Here is a 13,871-nt window from a genome sequence, read left to right as displayed (position 1 = left end):
CAAAGTCATCTAGCTGGCTTTTATGCCTGAAGTAGGACTAGAACTCATAGTCTCCTAGCTTCTACCCTGGTGCTTTTTTTCTAGTGTTTCTAAAATTATTTTTTCTCCAGTGCAACTATACTAAACATTAAGTGATGATGAACGTATTTACCAGGTCACAGAGAGACTTTTTCAGACAAACCACCAGGTTAAAAAGTAGCACCTTGTCACTGATACCAGTGACATAGGAAAGTACAAAATAGTATTTGTATTTTTGGCAAGGCCTCCTTTTCCCCTTCACCAGTGAATATTACAGAATGGAGGAAATTAGATTTTTAATCAAGCTCCTTACAAAATAGTTGTCAAGCAATAGCAGTAAGAGGTGAAAAGAACAAACGGACCAGCTACAGTGTGCCCTTCTTGAATTTATATTGCTTTAGATTACAGATTAGATTTCTATAAACGTAAGTGTCCTGAATTTGCTACAGCTGTTCAAAATTAGTCTGCCACAGCATCAGACATCCAAAGACATATAACCTATTTATAAGGTAGTTAAAATGTTACTTTTTTTGGTAAATATGGGAATGAAAATTGTTATAACAAACTGCTAAATAACGAGTACTTTTTCTACCTTGTGAAAGAAATTTCCACCAAATAATATCTTTATCTATCTATCTATCTATCTATCTATCTATCTATCTATCTATCTATCTATCATCTATCTATCTATCTATCTATCTATCTATCTATCTATCTATCTATCTATCTATCTCAGAGAACAGAACAGATGAAGGCCAGTCAGATAAGAATATGTCCCACGTGCTTTATGTACAGCCCAAATGTATATAATTAAGTGGATGTGTTGGAAGTCTCCAATTCAAATCTTCCCCAATAATTTTTTAGATTCCTCCCACATCTTTATTTTTTTCTTCCTGTGACACTCTTCGATCATAAGTAGTACCAGCTCAATTATTTTGGGGAAAATGTCAACGGTCAAATAGGAAATGATTTGAATATTTACAAAAAATTATATAAAGACTAAAATTACTGGATTACATATTTACTCGGAAAGAATGAATATGAGCAAAAGGCACCAGTTCGCTCTGCTCATCCTTTTAACTCATTTTCTTTCATATTTCACTATCGTTTGGCTTTCTTCATTGTTATCCCATGAAGCTTTGTTTTTTTTCCTCTCTTACTTATACATATGCACATACTCTTCTATACCCACACCCACTCTCATCATTTATGTGCACCTTTCTATTCACCTTCAAGGCCACAGGTATCACCTTAAAGAAAGCAGCCATGCCAGTTGTTGCTTGGTTTTGAGGGGAGGAAGCAAGTCATAGCAGGAACCAGATACTAGTGAACAAATGCTCAGGAGGGTGTTAGAGCGCACAGATTTTGCTACCTCTAATTGGTGGGCAAAAGTTATCAGTGATGGGTTGGGCTTTAATTGGTAAATTGACTTTGGATATCAAACTGAAACAACAAGCTTGTGACACTGTACAAAAGTATCTCCATTAAAATTATGCATTAATGCAATTTTTAATAATAAGCCAGAGCTTATCTATATAAATGTGGCAAGAAAACCGTACAAATTGAACTAAGCCTAGATCCAACAGAAGGAAAAAAAGTAAGGAATAGGAAAGGACAGCATGACTATTTTCAAACCCTAAGTTATTCTCTGAACTAGATTTCAGCTGAGTCAGGCAGATGACTAAGTTGTTCTATTTTATAGAGCTGTGGAAGAACAGAGCCAATGTACTTACAGTTCCTTCAAAACCATGGACCTCTGTTTTCCCTTCATGCTTCCATGCAGAGTTTAGAAATCTATGGCTCAGAGGCCTTTCTTCTCACTCAGCACAAATAAAGAGCAAGGAAGGTGTTACAGCAGCTCTCTTTGACACATTTTAAATTCACACTTCACACCCCTTTTCTGTAATCTTTCCCTCGTCAGACCTTGATTAATTAAAAAGAACATGCAAATCAAGATGCTACATTTTTTTTAAAAAAAGCAAAAGCCAAAACCTCACTTCTCCCAAAGCCTCTACCAGGTTCAACATGCTAATAGGTAAAGCAAATCTCAACATAATATTAACAATGATAGACAGCTGAACATCGTATGAGCTTACATGGCAAATAATAATAATAATAATAATAATAATAATAATAATAATAATAATAATAATAATAATGATGATGATGATGATGATAATGATAATGATAATAATAATAATAATAATAATAATAATAATAATAATAATAATAATAATAATAATAATAATAATAATTGTTATTAATAATTCCACAATAATCCACATCTGCCTATCCCAGGTCCTTGAGAAGGACTTGATAGGTAGACAAAAAAAAGCCAAATGCAATCTGAACATCTGGCTGATTGTGTGATGAGCCATAATTCCATATAGACTTGCTGGACTTTCTAATGAATGTTAATTCAAATTAACAGAAACCCTTGGGAAGTATCCTATTTTAATACTTGTCAAATAATTTAAATACATTGATAAGATACTGAGACAATTTCTGTGGGATTTTTCTTGATTCTCAACTGTCAACTGGCTAATATTTTGACCTCTGTTTTCTAGTGGAAATTAAGGGATTTAAATGATCTCCAATTAAATACTGTTTGAACCCTTCAGTTTCCTGGCCGGGTTTCTGGTTTGACTAACAGTGAGTTATTTTTTCAGAATTAATGGTTGCAAAACATGATTGTATGAGGTTGGAAAAGTAATTTAAATTTGATTGGTCTTTCTGTTGGGAAATAGCCACAGACTACAATTCTGCAAATGTTGCAATCTAAATTGTCCAAAATTGCTGAATAGCAATACATTCAATTAAAATATTTATTCCCTAGTCCATTGGGATTGGATTTATTAGCAACATTAGAAATTCATAGATTTTTATTATCATGAGACAGAACATTGGGTAATTCCAGATACATCATTTATTTTTTATAAACAAATGATAAGTATTACTTTCACATACACATACAATATAACGTATAGTACACAGATTTAAGTAAATTGCAAGAAACTTTTTTTAAACAAATTAATGGGCTACTTAAAGACTATGAAATTGTGTGACATTAAAATACAATTCAAAAAACAATCTTTGGGTATTTTCTGCACACTCCAGAAGATGTTTACAAAGGCCTGGCTATCAACTTTAGTAAGTTCAAAAATGCAATATGGCAGAGGGAACACTGACGCATAAGTATTGAATTTGTTGCTTAGTTTTCCCATTTTGGCTTAATATACTAAGAGAAACAAATGATTGAAAATTAAGTGCTTTACCAAAGTATACTGTATCCCAAACATTTGATTACATATTGGTTCGTGAAAATCTCTAGATTAATCATGTATGAAGCATAAGCAAAAATATCATTTTACTTAGATGTAAAGTATCTGCTACACCAGATTTAAAATCCTGCACTGAAGTTATGTCTTCACTCTCCATGTATTAATAGTTCTATTATCACTACATTGAAAAAATTAAGCAACAATATTTCGTATTCAGGAGAAGTTCCCTGAAGATAGGCACAAGTCGGAAGACAAAATCTTTGATCCTGGTGACCTGTTCAAATTGGATCCTGCAACATTATCCACGTATATTTGCCTTCATTCATGAATATTTAGTATGGTTAAAGTTTAACCTGATATTTGTCAAGATAGTGATTTTTGTATGTATTTTACTATGTACTTTTTATTTCTATTTTTTGGAGGGTTTCTTGTTTATTTCTTGTTTTACATTATTATAGTTGTGCTTTATCCTTTCTTTTGTACATTCAAACAATACTATTCTTAAGAATTGTGTGCCTAGTTTAAAAAAAGCACAATATGAGGTGCTGGACTTTCACTGATTAAACATACATCTGTTTTTCGATGTTACATGAAATTACTATTAGAAGACACTAGTATCAAATGAGAAATATGGTGTAACTAACTGAAATCACTCCCAGAATGTCTCCAAACTTTCAAATGGCTTATTGTTGGCTTGCAATAGCAAAACCATTCGCCCTGTTGCAAAGAAACTTTTACAGCATAAGTTTTAGTGGAATTGTTTGCTTTTCCAGAAAACACTTACCCCACAAAAACTTTTGCGATAATCACTTTGTTAGTTTATCAGTTAAGGGCATAAGGAGATCTAGTTTTGGTAAATACAGGATGCTGTTTCAACTCTATGAATTTCCAGAGCCCGGAAACTTGATGTGCTGTTGCTACAATAAAAACCACAGGCTTTCATGGTCATTTAAAAGGTAACACAGTTATTGTGACATTTTTAACAGGCTGCAATTTCATGAAAACTTTGGTATATTATCCCAATCCTGTTAACCTTACACAAAAGACACTGATACTTTGGCCATTTTCTAAGCATTTGGGTCAAGGGTTAGGTGAGTTCTGTTCCTATTGACAGTGATGTGATTTAACAGTTTATCTTTGGATGGCAAAGGGTTATTTGGTGGATATATTTGTTTTAATCTTGTAAATAGCCCGGAATCATTTGTGTGAAATGGGCAACAATATAAATCAAACAGAAACATAAATAAAACCAATAGAATAAATGGGAAGAGGAATTGTTAAAATGACAGGAAAAATGACAGGAAATAATTACTGTTTTGTGTCTTTTTACAAGGCAGTTACTGATTACAACACTGATATTCTTGCTGATGTGTTGATTAATAGCATATGGAGCATGATAAGAGGTTTAGTATCCATTAAACCTACCTAAATCTTAAAATGCCTAGAATTTCAAATCTGTTCTTTTGCTATGAAATTGGACTTTGAATTCCTTAGCTCAAGATTGGTTGATTGATTGAAGTCAATATCAGACAATACCGGAAAAATGTTACTTGCTCGTTTTCAGATACAACTTTTTAAAGTTAAGATTTGTACCCATCATTGTTCTGCTTAGGCATTACAAAATTTATCCAATATACAGTTAGATTGCTCTCACCTAGCTGGTGAGTGAGACACTAAAAGAATAAATTTCCAAGGATGTGAAAGTTCAAATAAGTAAATTTGTTGCAGAAAAGATAAGGAAGCCATTATGAAATAATCTTGTCAATTCTTCAAAGAGCTATTTATAGAAAAATAGATATTTCAAACTTTCACAGCTCTTTGTTTACAAAACCATTACAGCATTTTTGGTTGAATTAGTTATCCCATATAGTATAAATAAGAATCTCTGGACTTCCCCTATAATATGTCTATGGAAATTCTGTCATCCAGGTCATGGTTGTTCCAAAGATGCTTTTTCAAGAGGCAACTGGATTTTGTTTTTTCTTTGAAGACGTTTTGCTTCTCATCCAAGAAGCTACTTCAGTTCTGACTGGAAGGATTTATACTCCTTGCAGACAGCTGGTAATTTGCATTATTTTAGTGAATCATTATGGCCATCTGGAGGTTTATCTGTGTCATCGGGGTCACCTGAGTGATTTGAAAGAGGGGTCAAAGAGGCCATCTATGTCAAAATTGAAAAGCCCTCTCTCAACCAAGGGGAGGGATGTGACATCATCTACCTCCAGTCTACAAAACAGTCATTTCAACAGTTCCAAGAAGGCTCTATATCAGTGATGGCTAACCTTTTTGGGCTCCTATGCTGAAAATTGCATGCGTGCACAGCACCCAGAAGGCAATGCATATGGGGAGGCCGCCCCCTGCACATACGTGCGCGATCCCCCCTGCCCTTACCTGCACTGGACATGCGTGTGCCTCCCAGCTGATTTTTGGTCCGTTGAGGCCTTTTTCGGCTCGAGGGAAGCCTCTGCAGCTTTTGGAGCCTGAAAAATGGGCCCATTTTGTCACTTCCTGTATTTCTGAAAATACCGGAAGTGATGAAACGAGCCTGTTTTTTGGCCTCCAAAGGCTGCAGAGGCTTCCCTTGAGCCTCTGGGAGGCCAAAAAAGGCCTCAAACGGACCAAAAATCAGCTGGGAGGCAGTGCAGATGCACAGTGAGGTAAGTTTGGCTGGGGCTCATGTGTCGGCACAAATGGCTCTGTGTGCCACCTGTGGCACGCGTGCCATAAGTTCGCCATCACGGCTCTATACCCATTTGCATCACTCAGGTGACCCTGACAACACAGATAAACCTCAACGACTTCAATTAATCTCTAAAAGAATGCAAATGACCAGCTGTCTACAAGGAGTATTAATCCTTCCATTCCCCACTATCGAGTCACAGCTGAAAAAGCTTCTTGGATGAGAAGCGAAAAACCAGATAGTTGCCTCTTGAAAAAGCATCTTTGGGTCTCCTGTAATAAGCAGCTTATTCTTTAAAAGATTTTTAAAAATCCTTTTATTTTTGCTTAGCTGCAGTATGTTAATTATCCAGATATTGGCATGAGTTACACCCTTAAGGATCAAAGCAGCTAAATGCTGCTTTGCTTTGATTGATAACTAGCACATACTTTGAAGAGCAATATTTGAGGAATTGGTATTTTAGAGACCTGTCACTATACTTAAAGCCTTCATAGATCTCCAGGGAATGGAATGGAATGGAATAGAATTCTTTTTCACCAAATGTGAACGGGCACACAAGGAATTTGTTTAATTGTTTCTTTTTATGCTGGAGAGATATTCTCAGAAAGAAAGGCAATATATAAATGTAAATGCCCTGAATAATTAAGTGAATCCACCACATATATTCACATCACTAACTTCTTGGAATCTCTCTGGCACTTCCAGCTCCTTTAATAAGCACCAACCATTATTAACCTCTTAGAATTGGAGCTTTACAATGGACAAGATTATCTTGGTCAATCAAATCTCAATACATCTGATTTCACAAGTTGAAAATTTGGCACTTGAATATCCAGGCAATTCCACCCCAGTAAACATTATCTACTAATAAGAGTGGCACTTACTGGTCATCTCCAACCTTCTTCACCCATGCCATATCCCTTTGCGACTGACTAGCTGCAAGATCCTAAGAAAAATTAGAGCAAACTTTGTATAAATACATACTCACAGTTACACAATCCCCAATACAACAAGCCAGGGGAACACAGCTAGAGGGAAGCTCCATTTGGTAAATGAAACAAATGAGGTCTTATCTGCACTACTTCAATTTGATTTTTATCCATATGGCTTCCATTAAACTTTTTCATTCTAATTTGTTCTAATTTGAGTCTGAAATCATTGCAAAAAGCATATCCTCACAACTAAAGCTAATATAAGTAACAAAAATTAAAATGAAATAGTGAAATTCAGAATGAAAAATAATTTTCAGGAGCTACCTAACACTCATTGGAGGAAAAGATTTGTTATGCCTTCTTAGGGAGGAACTTCTATCATTTCAAAGTTTCCATTGGAAAAAAACCTATATTATATATTATTCAACTGTATATGTACAAAATATAATAGTTTTTGAATCAGTCTTGAGTCCTGGCTATTGCCTGGGCATCCCCTTGCAGTTTTCTGGTTAACATTTTAAAAAGTGATTCATGAATTGAAAGACTGATTAACCCAAAGTCACCCACTTGAATCTACAGTATGTCAAAGGGAGGAATAGTACTTACAGTCTCTATTTCTAGCCTGATGAATCATAATGTATAGAACAAAGAATAACAGAATTGCAAGGGATCTTGGAGGTCTTCTAGTCCGACCCCCTGCTTGAAGAGATCCTATATCATTTCAGACAAGTGGCTGTCCAATCTCTTCTTAAAAGCCTCCAGTAATGAGGCAACTTCTGAAGGCAAGGCATTCCATGGGTTAATTATTCTCACCATTAGAAATTTCTCCTTAGTTCTAGGTTGCTTCTTTTCTTGATTAGTTTCCATCCATTGTTTGTTGTCTTGCTTTCTGGTGCTTTGAAAATAGGTGGACCCCCTCATCTTTGTGGTTGTCCCTCAACTATTATTATTTGATATATTGATCAATATATTATTAAGAAAGTTAGATAACTATTTATGGTAATAACAATTAAATCCCAATTATGTTACTATAAAATAAGAAAGACCTATGTATTAGAAAAGGGAAACTTATTTAACAAATACAATAAATATGAGTGATTTTCAGATGTTTCAATCAGTAACTCAGTAATTGAGTGCAACAATCTGAAAATGAGACTTAACTTATTTGACTAAAATAATTATTCTGCTATTGTATGAGAAACAATGGCAGAACCCCTACGTTGCTATAAACAAAGTTCAACCTTCCTTAAAGTCTGTTGACCCTTAACTAACCCCTTAACTGTTACTTGAAAAGATTCAGGAATATAGACATGATTGGCAATAAATTAGTTTAACTGGACTGTCATAATCTTTCATGTCTGAAGCTTTTGCCTATAGTCCTCTGTATTGTCTCTACTATGTTTCCCAACCAAGCATAGTCAGGATTGAAGAATGCTGGCGGTTATAAATTTAACAATATAAGAAAAGGTGAACAACATCCACAGGGGCATACAGTTGTCCTTGGAATGACAAAACAATGTTACATCACAAGTTTCACTCTTCTGGGGGAAAGTAGACAAGTGATGGGGGTTGTGTTGTGGTACTGCTGGTATTAGACTGATGTCTGATGTCACTGCTTGGAAAGGCTACAGCATCTTCTCTACTTCTTTCTGCTTTAGCTGTACAACATTCATTCCAATCAGGACACTAGAAAAATTAAAGCTGTCAAGTAAGATATTACAAATACAGAATAGGAAGGTTATATTTCCCGTGAGCTCAGCTCCTACATTTTTTAAAAGAAAGAATGCACTTTTATTTTATATAAACAATGTTTTTAACTAATCCATGATATAGATTAAGTTAATAGGTGGAAAATATCTGAAGAACTTCAGACAGATTTTTTTCAGAAAATCAGGGAATGGGGACATTAAGTTGAAGAGTTTGGATACAAAAGTCAATAGACAAAGCTGGCGGGGAATTCTGGGAAGGCCACATATCTTAAAAGTTGCCAAGATTGAGAAAGACTATGCCCACAAAGTAGAAATTTTTGTTTGTTTTATAATGTGGTCTAGTTTCATTGGCTTGAATACAAATGTCCAGGGATGGATATTCCTCATTGAAACTTCTGGGATTATAGCAGATAACAGGAAACTCTTCTCTGTTACATTTTTTTTTTAAATTAGAGGGATGAGGATAATTCCATGACATAGTCTTATACAGCAAGTGTCTTTGCATATAACACACCTAGCCGCAATTATCAGCTCTTATCTCATTAAATTCTGAAGGTGGGAGGTATGGTACCCAGAGATATTTTCATACCCAGAAGTCACAGAAACTCCAGAAAAATACAACCCTGGGATTTTCCAAGGGTATTTTAAATAAGTTTCAATACCAAACAGTCTGCACCATGGACATCCCCCAAAAGGCTATACTGTTAAAAACTGCAGACAGAAAACTCTTTCTAAATTACAGGTGGCCCTCAACTTATGACCACAACTGGGACCAGAATTTCATTACTAAGCAAAGTGGTTGTTAAGTAAGTCACACCAAATTTTACAACTTTTTCAACAAATCACTGCAGTTGTTAAGTGAACCACATAGTCATTAAGCAAATCCAGCTTCCCCCATTTGACTTTGCTTGTTGGAAGCCAGCTGATCCCAGGATACCACAACCATTGTAAATATATGCTGGTTGCCAAGAGCCCAAATTTTAATCACATGACTGTGGGGATACTGAGATGGCCATGGGACAGCTGGTTGTAAGTCACTTTTTCAATGTCATTGTAACTTTAGCTGATCACTAAACAAAAGGTTATAAACTGAGAACTACTTGTATATGCTATTTCATAATTTCCACCAGTTTTATGTTTCATGTTTTGAGACCTCAGCTATGGAGCTCTTACAAATAACATTTCAAACTGCCTTGATCTTTTTTTTTTTTTTTTTATAAAGGTGATTAAATGTCTCAAACAAGAGACATTTTGTTTGTCTCTTGGCACTAAGAGGCACTAAGTAACAGTGCAGGGAAATCCAGTTAGAAATACCTGCGCCCTGGTCTCCTGCAGCTGCTTCACCTCTGCCTGCAGCCTTTCACATTCAGCCTTCCTCTGTTCTTCACGGTGCTGACAGTTCTGGACTTCCTGCCTTGACTTCTCAAGCTCCATTTCCAGTCTTTGGACCTCCAAGGCTTCTGCCTGTTCCAGGCTCCGTGGACTCGGCCAGTTCATTGAGCGATCCAGTACTATGGATGGGGTGGGGGGTGGGGGCATTTGTGAAGGAGTAAAAAAGGGTGGGAGGAGAGGTAGAGAAAGTCATGATCAAAGCGGTCAGGATGGAAGATAGACTGGCAGGGCTAAATGCTTCTTAAAACGATAAAGGACTGAGTTGAGGTTCTCAGAATTGGAATTGCAAAGAAATGAGATTCTTATTTTTTAAGAGCAAGTAATTTGTAACAACAATACTGGGCAATAGCTTCCAAAAATAACCCCTATGTGACAACAATCTTTGGTAACCGTTGTAAACTAGCAGAAGAATATCTCCTGGCCAGACTTCAAAATATGAAAACAGATCTGTGGTTAATCTCTAAGGCTTAGGCCAGAATTAATAACAGAAAACTCATCTTACTGGTTTCAATGACTAATTTTAAATATTTATAAAGATGAAATTAGGAAGAAAAGGCAGAGAATAAAGAATTATTGATATGGAGGCATGATCTGTTGCAACAAGTTTGGAGAGTTCTGGGCAGGACTGGCTCCCAGATTGAGATGGGCCCTGCAACAGTGCTTGCTTTCCCCGTTAGAGCCTCTCCTCCATCAGTTAGTCTATCTGGTTGTGCTGGGAGCCCTCGAAGTATCACAAGGATGGTGCATCTAACCATCCAGTTAATTTCTGCATCGTTTAAGACAATGCCAAAACAGAACAATTATGGGAAATTAAAAGTATGACACTGCTAGGTGCTGGAACCAAAGAAAGAAAAAAAGTGAGAGATGGTGAATCCTAAAGTGAGGCCTATTATACCCAAACAATCTTTCAGGTTTGCTTTCCCATGTCTTTAAAAGGTGCTTTAGCTACACTTATGACTGTATTCTCACTAAAACAGATCTCAGGCCCCAAAGCTTTACATACAGCTTCCAGAGCCCATTCTAAACTATAAATTCATGGGATAATTTATTTTTATTTGAATTTAATTTAAAGATCTTTAATTTTTATCCTGGCCCTACAAATGGTGGGCATGTGCAATTATTAAATTCTGTTTGTAAGCCAGCACTTAAAAATTGAGAAACTAAGCCTTCGTTCTGATAGCTCTATACTGTCAGGATCAACAAGCATTTTAGATCTTCTCAGAGATGAACAGCTGCCCTCTATGAAAATGCAGGACTGCTGCTCCAAAAAGTGAGTAGATAATAGTTAAAATTATCCAGAAAATTGGTCTGTGAAAAAGATCCACTAATGAACCATTTTATCCTGTTTCTGTATTCCTCATGCTTCTTCTAGGAATTCAATGCAAGTAAAGGTCAAAGGGAAGGCAATATTTTGGAAATGGACTAGTCTGCACACCCAAGATTCAGGGAATCATAGCACCATCTACTGGCTGACAAATATTAGTGCCATAATGTGAATAATCTCCATTTACACATGGGAAACAGTTTGAAGTATGCCAGCCTGACATATTTTCTTAATTATCAATGTGTTTGCTTCATTTTTCCAAGCCTCTAAAAACTTAAGTATGGATCTCTAGCAGGTACAGGCCATGTTTCATCCTCACAGGATCCCAGATGAAGAATGCTTTACACTGATAACCAGGAAGAAAACTGGTATCAGGGACTGGATTAACATCAGGGATTGGACTGACAACTATAATTACTGAATACGGTTGAGGAAATATTCATATAGAAGTCATGATTGTGTTTCACAATTCCTCTTCAATCTGAAACATTTTTTCTATTTGCATATAACACCTCTTTCAAATATCTAGGATGGATGAATGGATATTTTTTCTGTGTTTTAACGTACAGTAATGGCTATATCTGCCAAATACTAATATTAATAATTATTTTTAGCATTTACACAGCCTAGGCTGGAGAAATAAAAATATTTTAATCCCCACGAGTTCCACATAACATGGTGGACTATGAGGCACAATGGGAGTTGTAGTTCAGCATTTTCTGGAATGCCCACAAATTCCACATTTCTGATATACCAAGTTTCATGGAACTTAAAATATTTCACAAATATCATATTATCCTACAGTCAATCTTGTTTTAGCCTCCTAGGATAGTTCTGAGGTATAGTTTAAATTCAACACAGCTCTTTGGATAAACTTGGTATAGAACTTAAAATAATCTTTTGGAAATGTAGATCGGTTAGAGATTTGAAATAGTTTCAATTGATTACATGATATATTAATCATGTTTAGGTCAATTTTCATACGTTCATTATATATACAATTCAGTGTATTTATTCACAACACCATTTGAATAATTGGCACTGCTGTACATTTTCAACTGGACATTAATGCTATACTACATTGGCAGATTAACCTGTGTTGTATGTCTGTATATTACCATGCTTTCCTGAAAATAAGACCCTGTCTTATAATTTTTTGTCACCAAAAAAAGGCACCAGGTCTTATTTTTAGGGGATGTTATTCACTGACTAACCTCACGTGCGCGTCGCCCCAGGCTAGAGGCCTTCAGGGACGACTTCTGCATCTGACAAGGCTTTCCTGAAGGCCTCTGTAGCTGATAACAGAGCTCCGGATCGATCAGGACCTTTTTATCAGCTATAGAGGCCTTCAGGAAAGCCTTGCCAGACTTGCCGGCTGCAGAAGAAATGGGATGGCAAGCCAGGTGTCAGAGTGTGAGAGGCCTGGCTACAACTTTGCAAAGGTAAATAGTAGGGCAGTTCCACCCCTCCTCATCCCCACCCTAGCTTAATTTTTACCTGTGCACTCTGGAGTGAGTGGAGTCTTAATTAGGGCTTATTTTGGGAGTAGGACTTATATTGGGGCCCCGTGTAAAAATCAATAGGGCTTACTTTGGGGGTAAGTCTATTTTTAGGGAAACGGTATATTACAAATTCTTACTGGATAATACTTCCTTTTAACTATTATTGTTTTTAATGCAGTATTTTTAATTCTTTTTTATTTTAAATGTCGAGATTGTTGCACAATAAAAATGGAAGATATTAATATTATAATTGATTATATATTTTACTTCTATTTATGCATAAATGAACAAATAAATGTTGATGAGTCAATGTACTACTGGGAGGCAAAATTTTTCAAGGTTAAGGTTTTCCTAAAGTCTCTAGGTCTAGCCTCTGAGTAGTCAGCTGACCTCACAGGCTGAAAACAACTATCTGACTTCAAAATATATATCTGACTTCATCTTCTGCCTGTCTGAAATCTGACCACTGACCTATTTCTCATCACATCTCCTTTCACTGACCCTTTAGACATTCAGCTGTTTTTCATGAACTATTATTACTGCTTACAATTGATGCATCTCAACCATCTGCAGTCCTTTTAACCCTGTACTGTTGGTTCCAAAATTGATTTTCCCAAATTGCAGTGCCACATTTTGGTACATGCAGCATTCTCCAAACAAGTACCTTCAGATGTTCTGCAGCTACGTTTCCCAATATTTCTACCCAGAGTATCTAACTCTGGGATTTGTAGTTCCAAACTTTGGAGGGAATCAATTGAGTATAGCTGGTTTCAAACCTAATAGTCAATACCTTGTTCTCTGGACTAGAAATTTTTTTAAAAATCACCATGAGTGCCATGAAGTGATCGGAACTGAATTTCTTGATTTTGAAGTTGAGAGTTGAGATTTTGGAAAGTGCTGCCATCTCTCTGCCTTAACTGCTGTTCCAGGTTCCGAATGCGGTTCAAATGTGTATCAACAAGTGCTCTCTGCAGAAAGACCAAGATAGAAATACATGTTGTGATAGAAAGGATAGTTAATCCAGTAAGCAAAG

The 13,871-nt window shown here is 36.0% G+C and overlaps 1 protein-coding gene across 1 annotated transcript in view; it reads right to left on the bottom strand.

Moving 5' to 3' along the window:
• The window catches only part of TBKBP1 (TBK1 binding protein 1), a 77,188-nt gene that overhangs the window by 27,639 nt on the left and 35,678 nt on the right, over window positions 1-13,871 (bottom strand). Inside the window, 3 exon segments of the mRNA XM_026669806.2 lie at window positions 6,864-6,925; window positions 9,935-10,131; window positions 13,665-13,806. Coding sequence (XP_026525591.2) covers window positions 6,864-6,925; window positions 9,935-10,131; window positions 13,665-13,806 — 401 coding nt within the window.

This window comes from Notechis scutatus, chromosome Z (assembly GCF_049901735.1).
Source record: "Notechis scutatus isolate UNSWTSFEM ecotype Mainland chromosome Z, rNotScu1.2, whole genome shotgun sequence".
Taxonomy (NCBI): domain Eukaryota; kingdom Metazoa; phylum Chordata; class Lepidosauria; order Squamata; family Elapidae; genus Notechis; species Notechis scutatus.
Note: the sequence above shows the minus strand (reverse complement) of the source record. Positions and strands in the feature narration are given on the sequence as shown.